The sequence below is a fragment of the Musca autumnalis genome, unplaced genomic scaffold (genome assembly GCF_047663935.1).
Source record: "Musca autumnalis isolate F117 unplaced genomic scaffold, ASM4766393v1 scaffold_3, whole genome shotgun sequence".
NCBI classification, from domain to species: domain Eukaryota; kingdom Metazoa; phylum Arthropoda; class Insecta; order Diptera; family Muscidae; genus Musca; species Musca autumnalis.
The window spans coordinates 183,303,109-183,328,228 of record NW_027411866.1 but is presented as its reverse complement, the minus strand read 5'-3'; the positions used below and the strand labels follow the sequence as shown (position 1 = coordinate 183,328,228).

General features: G+C 35.1%; 1 protein-coding gene across 2 annotated transcripts in view; it reads right to left on the bottom strand.

The window, feature by feature from the left end:
* LOC141398569 (probable G-protein coupled receptor B0563.6) overlaps positions 1–25,120 on the bottom strand; it is a 296,701-nt gene that overhangs the window by 85,639 nt on the left and 185,942 nt on the right. For both annotated transcript variants that reach the window (XM_073975951.1, XM_073975952.1), the window contains exons 4-5: positions 21,612–23,017; positions 6,375–6,519 (exon numbers count right to left, since the gene is read on the bottom strand). In XM_073975951.1, coding sequence (XP_073832052.1) covers positions 6,375–6,519; positions 21,612–21,914 — 448 coding nt within the window. In that variant the 5' untranslated portion in view covers positions 21,915–23,017. The remainder of the gene's footprint in view (positions 1–6,374; positions 6,520–21,611; positions 23,018–25,120) is intronic.

Sequence of the window (25,120 nt, the reverse complement as noted above, 5' to 3'; positions counted from 1 at the left end):
AATACGATCACGGTGCTTCAAACGACTTTTATAAGTTCGTGGCTGACGACAAACAAAACAGCAATCGACCGTGGGGGTCTTCGAAGGTGAGCCAAATCCAACGAAAGATGTTCATGGAAGAACCACGTTGAAGCAAATGGTCGGCAAAACCGACCATGTGTAACTTATACGGTTTGAAGAACATAGGACGGTACGCTACAATTTGTTCGACTGAAGTCTCCTGTGAAATGAGAAAACGAACCGGAGAAGACGAATCACTGTGTACCAATTATTCAAACCAACGATTCAAACCAGCGCCTTTTTTGACCGGACAAAACGTGGAGTTAATGGGCAATTTGCCGTACAACGCCGACTTGAAACCCAATGATTTCAATCGACTCCCGCACAGCAAAAAAAAAGGCGTGGTCAACGATTTTCTTTGGCAGAAGGTGATGTGGAAGCGTTCCATGTTTTGGAGGTGCTTCGATCGTAATGGAAAACGTGGTTCAATCATTGGTTTGATGGCATGAAAAAATGTATAAATCAATGTGACGACTACTTAAGAAACTAATAAAACTATTTTTGATGGTAAAATATTCGCGTTTTCATTTTAAGGCCAGAAACTTTTCTAGATTTCTTCGTTGGGCTTAAGCAGCGGGAACGACTCGAAGAAAAACTCTCAGATTTTTTTCGATTGTTTGTGCAAAGGTAGGACTTATTGCACTGATTACTGAAATGAAAAATTTTCATGGATGGCGGATGCGGTTATCCCGGTATTTGACCCAGAAAGACCAGATTATAGAACCGGGTTAGACCGGTTCTGCTGAACTGGGTTAGACCCGGCTCTACTGAACCGATTACTACAAAGTGGGTATCGTTTGAAAGCTCATAATGTATTTACGCGGTAATTTAATTTGACCCTTAGATCACGATATCTCGAAAATTGTATGATTTTTTTTAAAATCATAAAGAAGTTCTTTAGTCGGTTTTTGCAGCCTTACCGTTTTTAAGAAAAATCAACAAAACTGAATAATTGGAAGCATTATTGGAAGCAAATGATCTTGGACTCCGAATAGCTTTTTGCACACACGTGATCGATAGGGACTTTTAGGATATTGCTTCTAATGGTAAACCTTCTAATGAATTTCTCATAATTTTCAAAAATATAATGTTTTTTTGTTTTGTTCAATAATTACACTGTGCAACATTTAGAGCCAATCGCGTGCAAACAACTTCTGTCCAGAATTTTATGAAAGTAGAGGACCAATAGGCAAAAACCATATTTGGGTTTTGTTTTCTTAGATCGGGTTCGGTTTTTATGGCCTCATCTAAACATGGTTATAGATCGAATTTTTAAAACAAATCGGGGCTGTATCTCTGAAATCAATACGAATCTTGTCTTGACATCTGCAGCAAACTTCTAGATAAGAGCAAGAACAAAATATTTGCAGGAATAGTGAATTCGAAAAACTGCATTTATTGCCTCAAATTTTATAATATATCTAAAAATTCTATAATTTGTGTATATTTCGCAGCTTATCTCCCAAAATGTTAAATTCTTCTTAATGTTACCTTTGGAAAAATATTCTCTGGAATGTAATACGCAACTCTTCAGAACATTATGTTGTTGTAAAATGCCTCTATCGCCTTGTTTATAGCAAATTTTTCAACAACAATTTGGTAAATATTTCAATAATGCATTGAAATCCCCAACATGAGAGTAGCAGCCTGTGTGAACATTGTTTGAAATAAGTTTTGTAAAAGGTATGTTATGAAATACCCCTTAAACAACGTGAAATAACCATTTTAGAGTTTCAGAATGTTCTGAAGAAATTGATGGTCACATTAGTTGGAAAAGTTTTAGAATGGTTACTTGTTTCTACTCCCAACAGTTTAGTTGTTACTGACCAGAATTTCAGAAATTATGTAAAGTTTTTATATTTTAACGAGTTTGATGCGCTAGATGCAGCTTTTCCTAGTTCATCTGCTTGGCACATAAGTTCTACTACTTTAGGGCTACAATATTGCTGAAGACTGCAAAGCAAAATTCTTATTAGTTTCGAAGATAAAGGTCCGATCACTGGAAAAAAGGCTCATTTTAGGTCGGTTTAGATGAGGCCATAAAATCTAAACCCGATCTAAGAACACAAAACCCAATTAAGGTTTTTGTGGTCTCAATATGTACTTTCAGAAAATGCCCATTAGAAGTTGTTTGCATTTCCAGTGTTGCACAGTGTTATTTTCAAAATTATGAGAAATTCAGTTATAGTTTTTTTGAGGGGGGTTTCAGACTTAAACCACTATAACTTAGCCATTTGTTAACCGACTTAAAGAAAGCACCGACGTAGGAATTTTTTTTCAATGGATTCACATTTCTAGAATTGTTCCTTTTTCCTTCTTCGGCAAAGGACTTTATAACGACAAACGAAATCAAATAAAAAATTATCGGAAACAGATTCAGATCTCAACAAGTATCAGTCAACTTTGCGGATAGGAATATACTCTGAGCCTGTGTGAACTGAAACTGTAATCTATGGACAGATCGAATAGCGGCTACCCAACCAAAATCCTTTAACCCAAAGCTATGTATTAGGAGATTTTCAGAATTGTGTAGCCATTTTCGGAAGTATGAACTCACCAACAAATCATGTATTTTATCATTGATCACAAATGTTACGGAGGAGGTAACTGAAGAAATGAACCGGACCGACATAGTTCATTTTGGAAGTATATCTTATTTTGGGAGTCATTCCTTTTAAAAGATATTGCGCCCACAACTCATTTCAGTGCGTCAGAGTATAGTTTTCAGTTTTTTTTCAAGAAAAAATATACACACACAAAGAATACCGACCTTAAACTGCATTAAACAACTATTTTGAAGGTTTGTAGGGATGTACCCATTTTCGAGATAAAACTAAGTTTAGACAAAATATTACTAAAACCAAAGTTTGCAACATATCTGTTGCTCCGTTCAAGAAAAATCGCACATGCTACAATTCATGAATTTTGGGGAAAATAACAGAAGGAGTAGACCGAAAATCAACATCTACGAACTTTATATAAGGCTCGCAGAAATATTGCTATAAATAATGTTTGGAACAACGCAGTATCCGGTTCGAAAGTTGTCTTGCGCACCAGCCACTACACATGATGGCCCCAGGTGTTCCTTACAGCTTTCGGGCCATTTTCTCTAAAAGTATCGGCATGTCCTGAAAAAAAAAACTTGTAGTAATAGGCGCCCCGAGAACAATTGTTGCAAAAAAGCAAACCGTTTCCAGAGAGGTCTTTATAATTTATTTATATAATAATTTATTTTTTTCATATTTTTAGTTATAGCTAAATTATTAGCATGGTGCCACCGTGGTGCAATGGTATGCACACCGCCTTGCACGCTAAAGGTCGTGGGTTCGATTCCCAGGCCAGACAACATCAAATTTTCAACGGTGGCAAAATACCCCTGAGTGATGTTGGCGACATTTCTGAGTATTTCAGCCTTGTAAAACTTCTCTACAAGTGGTGTCTTAGGACACGCCTTTCGGACTCGGCAATAAACAGCAGTTCCCATATCATTGAGCTAATATGAAAGGGGGTGCACTCATTGATATGAGAGAAGTCTCCCTTGTCCCGTCTGGGATGTTTATAAATTATTAGCATAAAGGAAGTGAAGCCATGAATACTGAGGTCTTAAGCTTACACAGGTATATTTACTAATTATCTAGAGAGGTCTTAAACTGTACTTCTCTGAAAATTTTTCAAATACTCTGTGAAAGGTTGTCGAAAGAGTGTTCTCCAGGCAGCCAGAAACAGATTTCTTCCAAACACACTTTGGCCCTAAAACCATTATTTCGATGAGGCACATTTTGACTAAAGGCTGAGAGTATAAAAAATGTAGATTGGGAAAAATTGTGTTCATGGATTTTTGCTAAAAATCTGGGCGCCAGAATTTCATTTTAAAATTATTCAAGACTGACAAGACAAGAGTTTTCTTGTTTTCTGATCAATTTATGAGAAAATCCACGATAGGAAACAAGAATTTCTATAAGAGAAGTCCGACGATTGGACGCCAAAATAGTCTATTGGCAGATGCACGATTGGGCGACAGTATTTGTCATTACATACCCACGATTCGGTGCTAGAATTTCATCATGGATAAACTCACTATTGCTCAGCATTAGTTCTCTATCAAGAAAACCGCTATCGGCCTTCAGAATTTCTTTGTGATAAGATCTACGATTGGACACCAAAATATCTTTAGGGAATAACTTCAATGACAGTAACAGCAACAACGATTGCACACCTGACTTTCCGAAATTGAAAAACTGACCATATTCTGACACCGCAGCGTGATAAAAGACAAAAAAAAAACACGTGTCTCGGAATTTTTCCTTTATTTATATAACTCCTAAATCTACCAGCAAATATAAAAAATACTAGTGGATAACGCCATGATATCCGAACGTTCCCTTTGCATAAATCAATGCTCTACTAATCCCATTTTCCTTCCATAAATTGCTCAATAAAATTGGAGTGGAAAATGGAAGCCATGATTTTGAACTTTTGTGAAGTAGGAAACAAGGGAAAGGTTAAGATATTTCTAAGGTTTTGCGATTGTATACTCTTTCTTTTGGTCTTACCGAAGTGATATCACTGAATTACATAACATTCACTGTAGTTGTGAGTTATTTGATAAATGATACACCCAAAAGTATATGCGATTATTAATATATGTATAGTTTGAACATATATTAACTCTGATATATTGTCAAAAAAGTTCTAAAAAAGGGGAAATTGGCCAAGAAGTCTTACGTCATTTTAATTTAAAAATAGTAATGATTATTATTTTATCAGTAATATAAGTATAAAATAAGGTTTACATCATTATTAAATAAGAAATTTTCGCTAACAAGAACTTTCAAATTTTGGTCAGGTGGGCCCCCCGAAATGAAATCCTGGCTACGTCCCTGAAAGAAAGAATATATTTATTGAGGCTAAGCGACAAATTATTTTCTAGTTTTAAGTGCATTTCTAATAAAACACTGAAAATTATTTTTTTAAAATTATTAAAAAAAAAAAACATTATTTCGATTAGGAATATTTTGGCCGTATAAAATTGAAAAAAAAAAACTTTCTGCGGTTTAAAACGTTTTTAAAATGTCTATGTAATATACACACAATGATTTTTTTTCATACAACACGCAGTCATTTTTGTTTCGATCGACTTGAATACTTTATAATGAGCTAATAACTTTTTTCGAATGTGATTGGTTGGCGAACCCTTATGCTTTTTCAATGTGAAAATTGAAACATTAAATTTAATTTTCCTTTTAAATCTGTTCATATCCCCGCGTTGTACAGTTTTATCAGAGGCTTGAATGTATATATTATTGTCCCTAGTTAGAAACAGGAAATCCATTTAGGCTAACTTCGCTGTAATACCTCCCCTCCCACTATACTTAAGATTACTGTATACAACAACAACTTGTATTCCATTTAAAATCATATTTTTATTATCATGTACTTATTAAGGTAGCTTAATTCTCTATGGTATTTTTTAAAAAACATTTCACATGAAAACGGTATGAGTGTGTGTGAGTGTCATTTACAATGTTATAACAAAATCTTAATTTGCCCACGTTAAATCTTGAAGCGATCCCTTTCCCCTCATACCGATGGGAAATAAAATGTGTTATTAAAATATATTATTCGAAGAACTCAATGAAAACCAAATTTGTGCACACAGACACAACGAATTTCTGTTATTTACGTTTGACAAATCCTTCTATAAATACCAGCTTTCATGACGTAATTTATGATTTGTTCTTAGGCCAGAAACCATCGAAAGTGGGGATGTTTATGAATACACGGAGATTTTGAGGAAGACAGTTTCTAGGAAAAATACGATGAAGAGCAGCTTAACATTTGGAAGTTTTTGTTGTGGCTGAATGTTATTTGAAAAAACAAAATAATGGTATCATTTCTTTATAATCCCAATGAAATGCTCATGGTTTTGTATAGGATGGACAAATGATGTCGTAGGTCAGTAAATTGATATTCTAAACCATTGCTTTTCTCGGTGTATATTAAGAAGGGCAAACAGTATTGAGTTCGGCCAAATCGAATCTTATGTTCACTACCGCTGATTTTTTTGTATTCAGATTCCATACAGCCAATAAGCATATCTACTTCTGAGAATGTTATGTCGTTTTACATTGTTGAGTAAAACAAACGTATGTCCAACAAAACATACTGCCCGATATCCGAAGATTATTTATACCACAAATTACAATTACATCTGTGTGTGTCGACAAATCCACACAAATACTCAATAAAGATTCATTTAAGACCAATTTGTACATACATACTTCCCCATGTACATATATCTTTAACATACTAACCTCTCATATAAATGTAAGCCGTTCCACGCATATTACGCCTCGTCAATACAACGAGATTGAGTACATTGCCAATGATACCCAGGGCACAAATGATGGGTAGTATATTTCCGTAAGAATATTCCCGTAACGCCTCAGTGCGTGGATCCTTAAAGAGAAGAAATGAAGAAAAAAAAAGAAACAGGAAATAAATGACATCAACAGGAAATTCAAATGTCAACATTAAAATACGTATTGATATGGATAGAATCAATATTATAAGACTGAAAAAGAGACAGATAATGACAAAAAGATAACAATAACAAACAAGGAAGGAAGAAAGAAAGAAAGATTCGTAATGAAAAATGTAGTGATTAAAGGAAATATGTTCATTTATTGTTATTACATGTTTTTTCGTTTGTCTGTCCGTATGTCTGTTTGTCACCAAATTTCATGTATAATTCGTGTAAACGTTAAAGACAATGTGTTTGTACTTTTAATGAGTCGTAAACATATGTCAGACAATGGTCTGGTTGTGTAAATTCAAGGAAAGAAAATAATATGTATTATGATATCATGGGAAAATATATACTACAATTTGTACATTATGTTTGTATATAAAGTGTTTACAAAGTTAAATAAGAGAAGCAAGTTAAAACGGCTTTAAGTCAAAGCAAGTAAACCAAGCATTTGTCGTTTTTTATAACAGAAATATTCCATGTGCTTATGATAGAAAAAAAACAAAATTTATCGAATGTAAATAGAAATGATTTGAATTATTCATTTACTGGATGTAACCAAGCTCAGGAAGGTTAGCAGGCTAGTAGAACCAAACATAGTGCAGATTGCGACCTATACTAGGATCTTTATACCCTACACCACTAAGTGGGGATGGGTATTATAAGTTGGTTTTGGCCAAAAAGTTTGTAACGCATCGAAATTATGGTCGTAGACCCATACTTATATATACCAAAAATGAATGTCTCGACGAGCTGAGTCGATCTGGCTATGTGTGTCCGTCCCGGTCTGTCCGTCTGTCCATCTAAACCTTGTAATCACGCTACAGGTCGCAATTTTGATCGGATCGTCACGAAATTTTGGATGTTGATGGGGGTCCCGGAGGGGAAGAAGCCTATTGATTTTGGTGATGGTCGGATAATATGTTAGGGGTCGGAATGGGCAAAAAACTTATGTGGATAAAAAGACAACGTTTTTTCCAAAGCGAATATATCAGCTTCTATACGGGGTATACCAAAAAGCTGACAATAAAAGTAGAAAATATCGCCTTTCTAATGATGTAAAGTATGTTCTCGTAGGTGATCAAACAAAGAAGATATCACAATCGCAAATAAAACCCAAATTTTCATTTTTGCAATTTTAATTATAATGTTGAATATCACACTTTGGTTGGGGACTTTCCAAAGCAAAGCCTGGGTGTGAAAGTAGAAGATCCCATCTTTACAATGATGTAAACTAGGTGACCAAATAACGGAGATATCGCAATAGTAGGTAATACATCCCATTTTCCACTTTTTTGGAAATCACGCTACAGGTCTCAATTTTGATCGGATCGTCACGAAATTTTGAGGGTTAATGGGGGTCACACAGATGAAGAAGCCTATTGATTTTGTGATGGGCGGATAATATTTAGGGGTCGTAATGGGCAAAAAACTTATTTGGAGAAAAAGACAACGTTTTTTTCCAAAGCGAATATCTCAGCTACAATATGGGGTATACCAAAAGCAGAACCTGGCCATGAAATTAGAAAATATCGCCTTTCTAATGATGTAAAGTATGTTCTCGTAGGTGATCAAACAACGAATATATCGCAATAACCGCTAATAGAACCCAACTTTTTATTTTTGCGGTTTTAATAATAATGATGAATATCACAGCTTCGGTTGGGGATCTTCCAAAAACAAAAGTCTGACTATGAAAGTAGAAAATCCCATCTTTACAGTGATGGCAAAGTAGGTTGGCGTAGGTGGCCACATAACGGAGATATCACAATCGGATCGGATCGTCATTTTTGGGGCTAATGGGGATCCTCAGAGAAGAGCCTATTGATTTTGGTGATGGTCGGATAATATTCAGAGGTCGGATGGGCAAAAAACTTATTTGGAGAAAAAGTCAACGTTTTATTCAAAGCGAATATCTCTGCTTCTAAAAGGGGTATATCAAAAGCAAAACCTGCTGATGAAAGTAGAAAATATCACCTTTGCAACGATAGGTTGTCGTAGGTGGTCAAACAACGAAGATATCGCAAAAGCCGCTAATAGAACACAACTTTTCATTTTTGCGATTTTAATAATAATGACGAATATCACAGCTTTAATTCCCGGACCTTCCAAAAGCAAAGTCTGACAATGAAAGTAAAAAATCCCATCATTACAATGATGTAAAGCAGGTTGGCGTAGGTATCCAAATAACGGAGATATCGCAATAGTCGGTAATACATCCCATTTTTCCACTTTTTTGAAAATCACGCTACAGGTCGCAATTTTAATTGGATCGTCACGAAATTTTGGGTGTTATTGGGGGTCCCACAGAAAAAAACCTTTTTGATTTTTGATAATGATCGGATATTATTCAGGGGTCGGAATGTGACAAAAAAAAAAAATATTTGGAAAAAAGGCCAACGTTTTATTTCAAAGTTAATATCTCCCTTCTGTATGAGGTATATCGAAAGCAAAACCTGGCAAGGAAAGTAGAAAATATCACCTTTACAACGATGTGAAGTAGGTTGTCATAGATGGTCAAACAACAGAGATATCGCAATAGTCGGTAATGCATCCCTTTTTCCATTTTTGTGCAATCACACTACGAAATTTTGATCGGATGCTCACGAAATTTTGCTGGTTGATGGGGGTCTAACAGAGAAAGAAGCCTATTGATGGTTGGCATACATCCCAATTTTCCATTTTTTATTTGGGTTGTACTGTCAATGCACTTAAATGCGTTTTAAAAAAATTGACCTGTGTTAACGAAGACATTCAGAGCAAAGGCGCTAAGCTATCCCAATTTTAATATTATGAATTCTATTAGCCAAAAGCTTATGAACAGGGGTAATGGTGTAGGGTATCACATAGTCGGCCCGACCCGACTATAGCCTTGGCTCACTTGTTTCAATAAGTGTTAGTGGTAGGTCAGGAAAGCTAATAGGAATTCTTGGATAAACGTTAGTGATGAAAAAATATGATCTCCAATAATTTATAAGCTTTTGGGAGCCTTAAATGAAGTGATGGCACGTGAACGAACTCCACTCTAGAGACTCTAGGCCTACTGGCAAAACTCCACTTTCCGGGGTGCAAGGATGCTAATTTATATCCTAGTATATATGGGTAATATTACCAGTTCTTTCATATTCCATTTCCCAAAAATTTAAATTTTTTCTTTTCGCGCTACAACAAAGATTTTTGGTACATAGTTTAAGAAAAAATTCCCCAGTACAAATCCGCTCACGAGCAAATTTTTGGTTGTTGCGGAAAAAAGTTAACGCGGTTTTACTTCTGCTTTTAAGAATAAATTATTATAAAAACGCTAAATATATTGATGAGAACAATTGTCATTAAAAGGTCATCGTGAAGGGACGTCTGTGAGTAGATTGCACAATATTTGTAAAATGTTACTCACTATTCGGGGAATTTCAAAAAATTTACAAAATTTTAAAGGTAATCGGAGGAGGAAAATTATCGGGTTTTTGAGATAAATCATTAGGCTTCTTTAACGGAAATATAGTTCAATTTAACTGTTTTAATTTATATGCATTTTTTAAAGTTTGTCCACATGTGATTTTCATGTACAGCAAGGCTAAGATGTAGCATCGACTGCATCTTAGTATCCAAAAACGTATAAAACGTCGCTAATTTGCGTGGAGTGCATATACTTTTTGTCCACATCTGATTTCAGTGTCCATCAAGTAAATCCACATCAATACCGTGTACGTAGTATGACACAATAGTTTTGGGATAAAATATGTGTAAATCGCGTAATTGTCAAAATCATTTTGTCCGCATGTGATTTTCATGTTCAGCAAGACCTCAGCATTTATGCTTACGAGGGTATATACAATTTCATACAGGCAAAATGTGCCTCATCAAAATAATGGTTTTAGACCCCAAGTATGTTTGGACGAAATGTGTTTCAGACAATTTGGAGTCGATTGAGCAATGTCCGTCCGTCTGTCTGTCTGGCTGGCTGGTGCGCACGATAACTCTCGAACGGATGAACCAATTTAGTATAAGTTCGAAGATGGGTTATATCGGTCCACTCCTTCCGGTACCGATTTGGTTCACGCTTTGCACATCGTGAAATTTCTACCAAACTTAGATGAGGACCCAATATGGACATAATCGGTCCACGTCTTCGGGTACCTCCCACACAAAATTTCGGAAAAGTTCAGTTTAGGACCTGCTCTCCAATCGTTTTGATTTTTGTTGTAACAACTTGTATCCACGCATCCTTATATATCTACCAGATATAGATCAGGCTTGAATATGGACTATATTTGTCCATTCCTCCTTCTCCTACCTCTTTCCTAACTTCCCCCTTCTTTTCCAATTTGATTTCTTTTCAGGACCGCTGATCTCTGATCTGCATTCAAAAGGATTCTTACGTTTTCAACATATATTAGCAAGCATGTCGATTTAAAAGTAAGGCTAATGGTATTTTAGGTCCTCAGTGAACAGAAAAAACTCTCCAAGAAATATTGGAGTTGGTCCTGGTATAACCGCCATAAAACCCGATTATTTAAAGATATTTAAGTTTTTCCCTATTTTAAAAAGAATTTGAACAAATCTGCACATTCAGTCCTATAAGTCCGTACTTTCTGAGATAATGGCCCAAAAGCTCTATATGAGGTAAAGACAAAATTTTTAGTTTACTAATACTAATACTAATACTAATACTAATACTAATACTAATACTAATACTAATACTAATACTAATACTAATACTAATACTAATACTAATACTAATACTAATACTAATACTAATACTAATACTAATACTAATACTAATACTAATACTAATACTAATACTAATACTAATACTAATACTAATACTAATACTAATACTAATACTAATACTAATACTAATACTAATACTAATACTAATACTAATACTAATACTAATACTAATACTAATACTAATACTAATACTAATACTAATACTAATACTAATACTAATACTAATACTAATACTAATACTAATACTAATACTAATACTAATACTAATACTAATACTAATACTAATACTAATACTAATACTAATACTAATACTAATACTAATACTAATACTAATACTAATACTAATACTAATACTAATACTAATACTAATACTAATACTAATACTAATACTAATACTAATACTAATACTAATACTAATACTAATACTAATACTAATACTAATACTAATACTAATACTAATACTAATACTAATACTAATACTAATACTAATACTAATACTAATACTAATACTAATACTAATACTAATACTAATACTAATACTAATACTAATACTAATACTAATACTAATACTAATACTAATACTAATACTAATACTAATACTAATACTAATACTAATACTAATACTAATACTAATACTAATACTAATACTAATACTAATACTAATACTAATACTAATACTAATACTAATACTAATACTAATACTAATACTAATACTAATACTAATACTAATACTAATACTAATACTAATACTAATACTAATACTAATACTAATACTAATACTAATACTAATACTAATACTAATACTAATACTAATACTAATACTAATACTAATACTAATACTAATACTAATACTAATACTAATACTAATACTAATACTAATACTAATACTAATACTAATACTAATACTAATACTAATACTAATACTAATACTAATACTAATACTAATACTAATACTAATACTAATACTAATACTAATACTAATACTAATACTAATACTAATACTAATACTAATACTAATACTAATACTAATACTAATACTAATACTAATACTAATACTAATACTATGCTATTCGCGAAAGACCACTACTTGATTCCCTTTTTATTGATTTTCAACAGCATTGCCATATTGAAATTTCTAAATTCAGCATAAATTCAGTTTGCATTAAAATGTGGATATTTTCAAATTAATTTTAATTAAGGCTGTTAATGCAAATTAAGACTGCCGCCTGTCTAGGGTATTAATTATTATTTAACTCTTACTCATCTATGGTTCTATGTACACCTATATATCGTTGTAAACACATGCTACTCTTCTATTACTTCTTCATTCACATATCATTTGCTTTACATACTATAAGCTAATCCTTCTTCGTTGTTATGAAGCTTACATTTAATACCAATCGAAAGATCCCTTGTCAGTCTTTCTTACATGTGACATAATATTGGGGATTACTTAATAAACGTTTCATTTACAGTTTAACCTTTGCCAAGTAACATTTCCGACACTTAATTAAGATTTATGACGGCACTTAAGTCCGAAGGTATTTTGCAACTTATCTTCACATTAATTATCTATTTAAGCTATTAATAGTTACTGTACGTTTTGGTTATTGACAAAATATTGTTAACCCTGCAAATCCATACTTTCTGATGAACATTAAAAGTTAATATGGGGGAAGTTTAATAAGTTACTCATGTTTTGCAGATAAATTAAGTGGCGGTAAAATATGATTGGAATTTGATAGAAAAATCCGTAGGTGCTAATAACATAAATTTGTATGATTGTTAAAAGGACAAGTGAAGGATTGGGGTAGGCGCATGTTTTTATTATAAACATAAACATTGAAACTTGTTAATAAATGCACACGGATAGTAATTATTGTGTAAAAATATCCTTTTAAGGGTGTGAAAATATTTAGGATCATACCATATTACAATATTGTTGGTGAGATATCGATGGTAACAAGGCTCAATTTTTTGGTTTATAATATTATGTTTTCCCGACGTTGCCCGTCACACTTGGGCAGGCTTGAAGCTGGCTACGCATTATAACCTACTTACTACCTTAGTAACAATTCCATCGAAAACGATCTCAATGCCCAATGGGCTTTATGATCAGCATTGTTCGTTGGGCGTTATGTCAGGTCGACATTTATAATACCAATATAATGACGCAAATTGGGAGCCACCGTGGTGCAAGCACATCCGCCTTGTACTCAGAAGGTCTGCGTTCCCATTCCTGATCCTCAGTGAAGCATTACACATTTTCGTGAGTATTTCAGAAATGAAAAACTTCTCTCCAAGTGGTGTCGTACTACACGCCGTGCCGGACTCGGCGATAGAAAGTTGGTCCCATATCACTGAGGTAATATGTATCGATATATAAGACAAGTCTCCCGTGTCCCTTTGTGGATGTTGTGGGCACATATGTACGTCATAACACGAACTTTTGGGTACCCTTTGCCTTTCGTTAAGGTTTTAATTTTAAGGGTTCCTTCAAATAAAAAAAAATTTTGTCCTGCGAATCCACAAAATATTTGGAGTTTTGCTCTAATAAGCTAATGCTGTCACCCCACATATGTCTGTTTGTGGTTAACTACATAACATTAGCCCTATAAACCATTCAATTCGTCTCTATTTGTTGCTTCACTTTTCCAATTTTGAATATCATGTTTTTTATCTCGTCTTCCATTTATTTATTCCATCGGAGCATCATCGGTGTTTGTGTACCACCATGTGTCCCGTATTTATACATCTTTTGTTGTATCGGGGGGTACCATAAAAGGGGCTACATTGAAACATAAATCCGTGTTGAAAATGTTTTATAAGAAGATTTTATACGCAGTGAGAACACGGAATGCAAAAATTACAGCCAAGTTGGTTTAAAAATGTGGTCATGATATTCAAAATACGTTAAATTGGGAGATACGGTTACATGGGGGCTATATCAAAACGTGCACCTATGTCCATAATTTTTGGTGAAAATATTTTGTGGCCACTAGGAACCCTAAGTACCAAATTACAGGTAATTTGCTACGAAATTGTGGCTTAAATCCTCAAAATACCGAAAATCTTAAGGTACCGTTATATAGGGGTTATACCAAAACATCAGTCGATATTGCTCATATTTGGTCATTATTACCCACAGGTACAAGCTGAGTTTGTGCCAAATTTCAGTGACGTAGCAGCGTCCACAATTATTGAGCTAGAACGCTATGTTTTTGTACCCAGGTTTTTTTGCCATAGGCAGGTCAAGTTCGAAGATGGCCCACATTTTGGTATAAACCCCATATAAGTATACTTCCCGTTTTTCTGTATTTTGAGGATTTTAGCTACAAGTTTTAACCGAACTAGCTATAATTTAATATTTGAAGTTCTTAATGGTCACAACCCTCCTTCACCAAAAATTTTCAACATAAAACCAGTTTTGGTGTAGCCCTCATAGAACGGTACCTCCCGACATTCGGTATTTTGAGGACTTTAGCTACATTTGTCGACTGAACTATCCGTGAATTGATATTTGAGGTTCCCTGCAGTAACGAAACTTCTCCACCAAAAATTACCAACATAGGTCCATGTTTAGGTGTAATCCTACCTCCCGACTTTAGGTATTTTGAGGATTTTTGATAAATTTTTTACAGAACTACCTGTAACTTAAAATTTGTGATTCACCGCACTCACGAAACTTCTCCACCAAGAATTTTTAACATAGGTCCATGTTCTGGTATATATAACGGTATTTTGCGAATTTTAGCTAATTTTTTACCGAACTGCCTGCTTTTGTATCTTTGATGTTCCCAGTAGTCACAAAACTTCTCTATTAAAACAAGTAAGAACGGCGTTAAGTTCGGCCCGTCCGAACTTGTTATACCCTCCACCACAAGTTGTATTGAAGTAAAATTTAATAATTAGTTTCCTTTCGTGTATGAAGAAGACTTAATACTAAATTTCAGCAATTTCGGTAAAACAATGTGAGGCACCATTCTATGGGGGCTATTCAAAGCGTCGATCTATACCGACAAATTTCTGACTGAAAGTTTTTAGGCTCAAAGAAGACTAAATACCAAATTTCCTATATTTCGGTAAGAGAATGTGGCTAAAACTTAAAAAATACCGAAAATCAAGAAGTACGCTTCTATGGGGACATAGGAAGACGTGGACATATACTGATAATACTCTTCTGGAATATTTTATAACTCTTGGAAGACGAAATAACGAATTTCAGCCATTTCGGTTGGATATTGACGTCACAATCTTCAGAATTATGAAAATCGGGAGGTACCGTTCTATGGGGTTTATATGAAGGTGTGGACTGATACCGACAAAATTCAGGGAAAGTTTTATACCCCTAAAGAAGACTTCGTACCAAATTTCAGCCATTTTGGTAGCATAATGAAGCTAAAACCTTAAAAATACCAAAAAACGGGAGGTACCATTCTATGGGGGCTATATCAAAACGTGGACCGATATATCCCATTTTCAATACCAACCATCCTGCAAGTAATAAAAACTTCTGTACCAATTTTTGACTTTCTATCTTTAAAATTGCAAGCTGTATCTTGATTTCAACAGACAGACAGACGGACGGACGGACATGGTCAAATCGACATAGAATTTTATGCTGATCAATAATATATATACTTTGTAGGGTCTCCGACGAATATTTCGATGTGTTACAAACGGAATGACAAATTTAATTATACCCTCCATATGGTGGAGTGTATAATTAACAATATATGTTAATGGTTTGGTAAAGGCCACATATAACGGTACCTTGTGGTTTTGCGGAATTTCGAGAATTTCAGATACATTTTTACCGAAATAGCGGTAAGTTTACAATTGAGGTTTCCTGCAGTCACCTCACCAAAAATTGTCAACATAGGTCCATGTTTTCATATAGTTCCCATATAATGGTACTTCCTGATCTTGGGTATTTTGAGGATTTTAGCTTCATCTTTCGGCTTCGCAACCAAAATCCTTTTTCCCAATTATAATGTTGTAGTATGTCACCAACACATTATGTGCCATACATTTAGATGTTCGATATTTTGTTTTGTTATGCTGATCAAGCGCCACAACGAGTTCATTGCTTTGTTTTTCTTTTTGTTCCGCAGCGCCACAGCGAGTTCATTACTCACTCATATGTAGGGCAATGGTTTAGAGTTCCAATTGGAATTCAAGACTGTTGTAATGAAGTCAGTTGGCCAATGGGATTGAAGAATATCCCAATAGTAGATTCATTGAGTAAAGTTCTAAAATATGAATATGAGTGAAAGACTCAAATGTATGACAACATATGTGGAATATTACATATACACATACATATGTAATTGTAACGATATTGAACTCTTTCTATTGGTTGGGAGTTGTTCAATATCGAGTATTTTTGTGAATATTAGTGATTAAGAACTCAATGTTAGATTTAAGAATTTTATATAAATATCAGAGGAAAAAATAAAGAAGGCAGACTTGTTTTTAGAACTAGATCTGAGCCGACACTTTGCTCCAATCAGCAAAGTAAAAATAAACCCTCAAGGTCTTTTCACATTACATGTAATTACATTGAGTTCTTAATCACTAATATTCACAAAAATACTCGATATTGAACAACTCCCAACCAATAGGAAAAAGAGTTCAATATCGTTACAATTACATATGTATGTGTATATGTAATATTCCACATAATGTTGTCATACATTTGAGTCTTTCACTCATATTCATATTTTAGAACTTTACTCAATGAATCTACTATTGGGATATTCTTCAATCCCATTGGCCAACTGACTCATTACAACAGTCTTGAATTCCAATTGGAACTCTAAACCATTGGCCTACATATGAGTGAGTAATGAACTCGCTGTGGCGCTGCGAAACAAAAAGAAAAACAAAGCAATGAACTCGTTGTGGCGCTTGATCAGCATAACAAAACAAAATATCGAACATCTAAATGTATGGCAACATAATGTGTTGGTGACATACTACAATGTATTTAGGGGGTTTTCAGATTGTATGGCCCTGTTTGAACGTATAAACTTGAAGACAAAACAAGTAAGAAAGTATCAGTCAGCTGAGCCGACAGAGATATACCCTCAGCCTGTGCAAATTGAAACAATTTTTTCACAAAAAAACTTATGTATTTAGGGGGTTTCAAAATTTTGGTCGTATGAACCGACAAACATGTTGATTAGGATTAAAGTTCAAAAATTTTGAGGAAAAGGTACTTAAAGGAATGGACCGACATAGACCAGGGGGGTGCCATAGGGAGTTTTTACACCCTACGGGCTGTTTGCTCAAGAAGTATGGACTTGCCCTAGAAACAACTTTTACCATCGTGATTGACGCAGCGAATGTAAGTTGCTTCAAAAAAACTCAAGTGATTCAATAGCAGGACTTAAAGTGAACTTATCAAAAATCTTTTGTGGAAGGTACGGGATGGAGTGGACAAATATAGTCCATATTCGAACCTGATCTATATCTGGTAGACATTATGAGAATGTGTAAAGTATGGACCAAATCGGTCACTCCCATCAAGAGTTATCGTGCGCACAAATTTTCCGAATATTTTTGAACGATTCGAGAGCAGGTCCTAAACTGAACTTTTCCGAAATTTTGTGTGGGTGGTACTCGAAGGAGTTTACCGTTTGAGTCCATATTGGAACCTCATCTAAGTCTGGTAGAAATTTCATAATGTGTGGACCAAATCGGTTACTCCCTTCAAGAGTTATCGTACGCACAAATTTTCCGAACATTTTCGAACTTTTGTGGGGGAGGTACCGGAAGGAGTGGACCGATATAATCCATCTTTGAACTTGAACTAAGTTTGGACAAAATATTACGAAAGCCAAATTTTGGACCGAATCGGCAGATCCGTTCGAGAGTTATCTTGCGCTCCAACCACTACACACGGTGTCATAGGGTTTTTTGTAACTTTCAGGCTATTTTCTCAGGAAGTATGGACTTGCCCCTAATGAAACTTATAGCGTCGTATAGAGGACAGCGAATACAACCTGCGTAAACAAAAATCAAAGCGATTCGAGACCAGGTCCTAAACTGAACTTTTCCGAAATTTTGTGTGGAGGTACCCGAAGGAGTGGACCGATTGAGTCCATATTGGAACCTCATCTAAGTTTGGTAGAAATTACACGATGTGCAAAGTATGGACCAAATCGGTTATTCCCTGCAAGAGTTATCGTGCGCACAAGTTTTGCGACAATTTTGAACATTTGTGGGGGAGGTACAACTTAGATCGAATATGGACAAAATATTTCGATACCCAAAATTTGAACCGAATCGATTGATCCGTTCGAGAGTTATCGTGCTCACCAGGCAGCCAGACAGACCGACAGACAGACAGACAGACGGACGGACATTGCTAGATCTACTCAAAATTGTCTGAAACGGATATCGTACAAACATACTTGGGGTCTAAAACCATTATTTCTATGAGGCACATTTTTGGTCGTATCAAAGTGTAAATACCCTCTTTAGCCTAAAGGCTGAGGGTATAAATATATAATTGGATTAAAACTCAAAAGGAGGTACCTAAAGGAATGCATCAGCATAGTCCATTTAGGAAGTGTATCTAATTTTGGGAGTCTTGTTTTCAATAGATAGCGCGATCTCCATTAATTTCAATTGGTTTCCATATAATTTAGAGGTTTTGGACCACTATATCAGGAAGCGTGTACTTGCCTACCAAAAACATAATATCGCTGTATGCAAAGAGCAACGGTATAATTTTCCCACAGGATCTTCGCATAGATCCTAAAATGCACTGAAACAAAAATATTGAAATTTTTTGGGGGAGGTACCCTACGTAGAAGTCCCATATGGACCATTTTCGAAGTTAAACTACAATTGAAGATCCATAGTTTGGACCAAATCGGTTGCTCCGTTCAACAGTATTTATGCTTTTCATTTTAGAGAAATATTTTTAACTTTTGGAGGGAGGTACTGGAAGATACGGGAAGATAGTGCACATCTTCGAACTTAAACTAAGTTTGGACAAAATATTACGAAAAAAATTACGAAATATTACGAAATTTTGTACCGAATCGGCGGATCCATTCGAGATTTATCGTGCACTCCAGCCAGACAGACTGTAGGACGGACATTGCTCAATCGACTACCAATTATATGAAACAGAGTTGGTCTAAAGTGTATATGGTAAAAATCAAAACTGTTTTACAATCTATGAATCTGAATTTCAACCTTTCAGAATTCGCGAACTGTTAACATATTCAATATAGTATTACTGAAATTCTTTAAAATGAAGTGTTTTAGGAGGGATCCCATAATGTCGACCATTAAAATAAATTTACTTGGAAGCTGTGTTGACATCTATGTAGAACAAGTAAAAAAGTATCAGTCGGCTTGGCCGACAGAGATATACCCTCAGTCTGTGTATATTGAAACAAATATTTCCCAAAAAACGTATGTATTTAGGGGGTTTTAAAAATTTTAGGCGTTTGAACCGACAAAAATGTTGATTAGGATTAAAGATCAAAAGTTTTGCGGAGGAGATACTAAAATGAATGGATCGACATTGACCATTATGGAAGTGGATCTCCATCCACTACATATGGTGCCTGGGTGTTTTTACACCCTTCGGGCTGTTTGCTCAAGAAGTATGGACTTGCCCCTGAAAAAAACTTTTACCATCGTAATTGAGGCAGCGAATGCAAGTTGCTTCAACAAAAAACAAAGTGATTCGATATTAGGTCTTAAAGTGAACTTATCCCAAATTTTGTGTGGAAGGTACCGCATGGAGTGGACAAATATAGTCCATATTTGAACCTGATCTATATCTGGTAGATACATTAGGATGTGTAAAGTATGGACCAATTCGGCCACTCCCTTGAAGAGTTACCGTACGAACAATATTTCCGAACATTTTTGAACTTTTGTGGGGGAGGTACTTGAAGGAGTGGACCGATATGACTTATCTTCGAACTTAAACTATTTTTGGACAAAATATTACTAAGGCAAAATTTTGGACCCAACCGGCAGATCCGTTCGAGAGTTATCTTACGCTCCAACCACCTCACACGGTGTCATAGGGGTTTTTTTTGCAACTTTCAGGCTATTTTCTACGGAAGTATGGACTTGCCCCTGATGAGCAGGTCCTAAACTGAACTTATCCGAAATTTTGTGTGGGAGTTACCAGAAGTAGTGGACCGATTGAGTCCATATTGGAACCACATCTAAGTCTGCTAGACATTTCATGATTTGCAAAGTATGGACCAAATGGGTTACTCCCTTCAAGAATTATCGTACGTAAAAATTGTCCGAACATTTTCGAACTTTTGTGTGGGAGGTACCGGAAGGAGTGGACCGATATAACCCATCTTCGAACTTAAACTAAGTTTGGACAAAATATTACGAAAGCCAAATTTTGGACCGAATCATTTAATCCGTTCGAGAGTTATCGTGTGCTCAGCCAGCCAGACAGACAGACAGACGGACATTGCTCATTCGACTCCAAATTGTCTGAAACACATGTCGGTCAAGTATACTTGGGGTCTAAAACCATTATTTCGATGAGGCACATTTTGCCCGTATGAAAGTGAATATACCCTCGTTAGAATAAATGCTGAGGGTATAATAAATAAGACAATTTAAATATATTAAAGAAAATATATTTAAATTGTCTTAATGAGAATAAAAACCACTATAACTTTTGAGCGCATAGGCCAATTTTGTGAACGGATTTGAAACCAAAATAGTTTTCTTAACCTCTATACCAAAAATAGTAGATGTGCCCCCAAAAAAATTTTAAATTTTTATACCCTCCGTATTATGGATTAAATTAAATTTATCATTCCGTTTGTAACACATCAAAATATTCATCGGAGACCCTACAAAGTATATATATTCTTGACCAAGGTAAAATTCTAAGTCGATATAACCATGTCCGTCTGTCCGTTATTTCATTATTTCATCTTCATAATAAATGAAAGGAAATTAATTGTTCAGTTTTACTTCACTACAACTCGGTCGGGCCGAACTTAACGCCGTTCTTACTTGTTTTAAATGGAATTGCAAAAGAAATTTGGTTTTTACCATATAACCTCTTAAGTCTAACGGCTATAGGTTAGAAAGTCTTTTATTTTGTTTAGTTTGGTAATGTTATATTTGAAATATCCACTTTAGATCTCAAAATATATGATAAGGCAACATAACTCCTTCTCTTCTTGAGCTTTCAATGTGCACTTACATATTTCCCCATCTTTCAGTTTCATTATTGTCTCATATTTAAAGAAAAATCTATATAAAACTCTTCTTTAAAACTTACCTCATTTGTTACATAAAGATCATCACGTAAATTATCACCGATACTTATGGAACCAGCATTATTTGTGACAATACTGTTGCCAACAGCTCCTGCACCATTTATAAAACTTTCTGCAGCAGCGACAGCAACATTGTTGCCGACGGCAGACTCTGAGGCGCCTGAAGATATAACATTGTGCGACGTTGAGGCAGCGGTAATAGCTTGACTGTCATTCTCGTGTACAACCGTTACCGTAAAATTGCCACCCCAGATTATCGAACACAAGGCCGGATCCTCTTCAGTTGTATATAGTTGTGTTAACATAGTTCAAGGTCTAACCTTTTTTCTTAATAATAATATTTTGTTCTTTTATTTACAAATTCACATAAGTCCGTGTGTGTGTTGGTTGGGAGGAAGAAGAAAAAGACGGACTGCAACACAATATGAACTCATGAAAAATTAATTAAAGCAATGTAAAGGTGTTAAGAACGCAAAACTTTACATGTGCATCGAATGTAGTTATCAAGCGGAAACAGTTAAATCTCTAACGGAAAATACGAACTAAAGAAAGCAATTGCATGTTCATGTGTTGTAGATGTTTGTCTTGTTTCGTAGTTTATTTTTTATTGTAGTTGTAGTTTGTATTCTTTTTATGCTCTTGTTCAGTTCTTAATAAATGTTTTTTGTTGAAAAACGAATAAGAAGAAGTGGCAAAGTCTTAACTTTTAATTAACCACTTTTAAATGTTGTTTGCTTTTTTGTTGCTTCTTTAGTTTAGTTACTCTTTCTGTCTTTCGCTCTGTCAAGTTTCTGCTGGCTTACACTTTAGTATTTGTTTTCTTCACGAGTCTTTTTTTCTTTCTTTAATTTTTATTTCTTTGTCACTACTTTATTTGCTTTTCATAGTCATAGCCGTCATGGTGTAGAATTTTTTGTCATGGTTTTATGCTCGTTGCATTTGATTTCTGTTGCAGTATATCGGTGTTGGCAGTGATTGTTGTTGTTATTGCAGTTGCCACTTCTCTTACTGCTGTCGTTAGCAGTACTAAAAACTTGGGAAATATTTTGCCGGCAGTGACATTCGTGATGATGGGTAGTAAAGGAACAAAAATAGTTATTGCCTTTCGTGCTGATGGTGGAACTGTTACTGGTGGTGGTGTTGGTGCTGTTGCAGCTGCTGCTAGTGCTACTGAGATTGTAAATCGTAGCTAAAAGTCTAGTTGAGTTTGTTAGTGTAAAAATTGCTTGCAATACACTCTGTTTGCTGGCAGCAACGTGGCACCGTTGCTTAGTTAACATTTTATAAATCACCTGTCCCAGCTTCTAACTATTCTCAACGCTTTCCTTGTGCAGGGAAAAAATGTCGAGAACAAAATGATGATATTTTTGTGGCATTAATGCAGAGCTTTTTCACATAATTAAACAATCTGCAAAGAAACAAACGGGCAAATGTGTTTATAAAGGATTTGAAAAATTAATGATATTTTGCTTTAATAAAAACACATATACAATTTTAAATTAAGGTGTATTTTAGAGTAATGGAAATGGGAGTAGGAAGAAAGGGTTTAAAATGTATTTAATATGGTTTAATAGGTTTTTTTTTGAAGAAAATGTATATGGGGAATTTTGATGAAATCGAATATCTTGAAGAAAATTAATTTTTGTTTTCTATATTTATTGCTGTATTAATGATTTCCTCAGCAAAAATATATCTGCATATTTTCAGACTGTTTTTGGCCAATATTTGCGGAGATATTGATCTTCGTAAAAATAGAACTACATATATATAAAAACTATATGCAAATAAATACTCATATCTTTAACATTGTTGCAAATATTTTTTTTTGCATTTTCTTATCAGGTTGTACTCTTCGATTTTCTTTACATTTTTATACCCTCAGCCTTTAGGCTAAGGAGGGTATATACACTTTGATACGATGAAAATGTGCCTCATCGAAATAATGGTTTTAGACCCCAAGTATGTTTGGACGAAATGTGTTTCAGACAATTTGGAGTCGATCTAGCCATGTCCGTCCGTCTGTCTGTTCTGCTGGCTGGAGCGCACGATAACTCTCGAACGGAAGAACCGATTCGGTTCAAATTTTGGCTTTCGTAATATTTTGCCCAAACTTAGTTTAAGTTCGAAGATGAGCTACATCGCTCCACTCCTTCCGGTACCTCCCCCACAAAGTTCGGAAATGTTCAGAAAGTTTGTGCACACGATAACTCTTGAAGGAATTAACCGATTTTGTCCATACTTAGCACGTCGTGAAATTTCTATCAGACTTAGATGAGGTTCCAATATGAACTCAATCTATCCACTCCTTCGGGTACCTCCCACACAAAATTTCGGAAAAGTTCAGTTTAGGACCTGTTCACGAATCGCTTTGATTTTTGTTGTTGTAACTTCTATTCACTGTCCTTTATACGACTGTACAAGTTTCATCAGGGGCAAGTCCATACTTGCTGAGAAAATAGCCTGAAAGTTACGAAAAACTCCTATGACACCGTGTGTAGTGGTTGGAGCGCAAGATAACTCTTGAACGGATCTGCCGATTCGGTCCAAAATTTCACCTTTTGGCCTTTTGTCCAAACTTAGTTTAAGTTCGAAGATAAGCCATATCAGTCTACTTCTTCAGGTACCTCACCCCCAAGAGTTCAAAAATGTTCGGAAAAATTCTGCGCATGATAACTCTTGATGGTAGAGATCGATTTGGTCCATGCTTATATATCAGGTTCGAATATGGACTACATTTGTCCACTCCTTCGGGTACCTCCCACACAAAATTTTGGATAAGTTCACTTTAAGAACTGCTCTGGAATCAATTTGATTTTTGTTGAAGTAACTTTCATTCACTGCCTCAGTTACGACTTCTTGAGAAAACAACCCTAAAAGTGTAAAACACTCTATAGCACCAAGTAGTGGCTGGAGAGCACGACAACTCCCGAACCAATTACTGAGTTGATCCACACTTTGCATATCGTAATATTTATTCGAATATTAGATGAAATTCGAAGGTGGTGCTTGTAGGTCTACTCCTTCCGGTACCTCCCCCACCAAAGTTGGATAATATTAGCTAAAATAGTATACGCGATATTTGTCGGTTCATACTCCTAAAATTTTCAAAACCCCTTAAATATATACGTTTTTGGAAAAAAAATGTTTCAATTCACACAGGCTGAGGGTATATCTCTGTCGGCAAAGCCGACTGATCCTTTTTTACTTGTTTGTTTTAAACTACGATCAATTACAAATATTTTAAGAAAACTTTGGTAGGGGGTTTCAAAAAAATATTTTTTACTTTTTTCACTAGGCAGAGCATAACATATTTTGTAGTTGCTGGACAGTTGGACAGAATCGATAATTGCGAAAAATCGACAGTTAAAACTGACGATGTGTACTGCACTTAAGGATTGTTGTATTGTATTATCGTAATTATGCAACCAATAGGGGTGCCACCGTGGTGCAATGGTATGCACACCCGCCTTGCACACATAAGGTCGTGGGTTCGATTCCCCGGCCAGGCAAC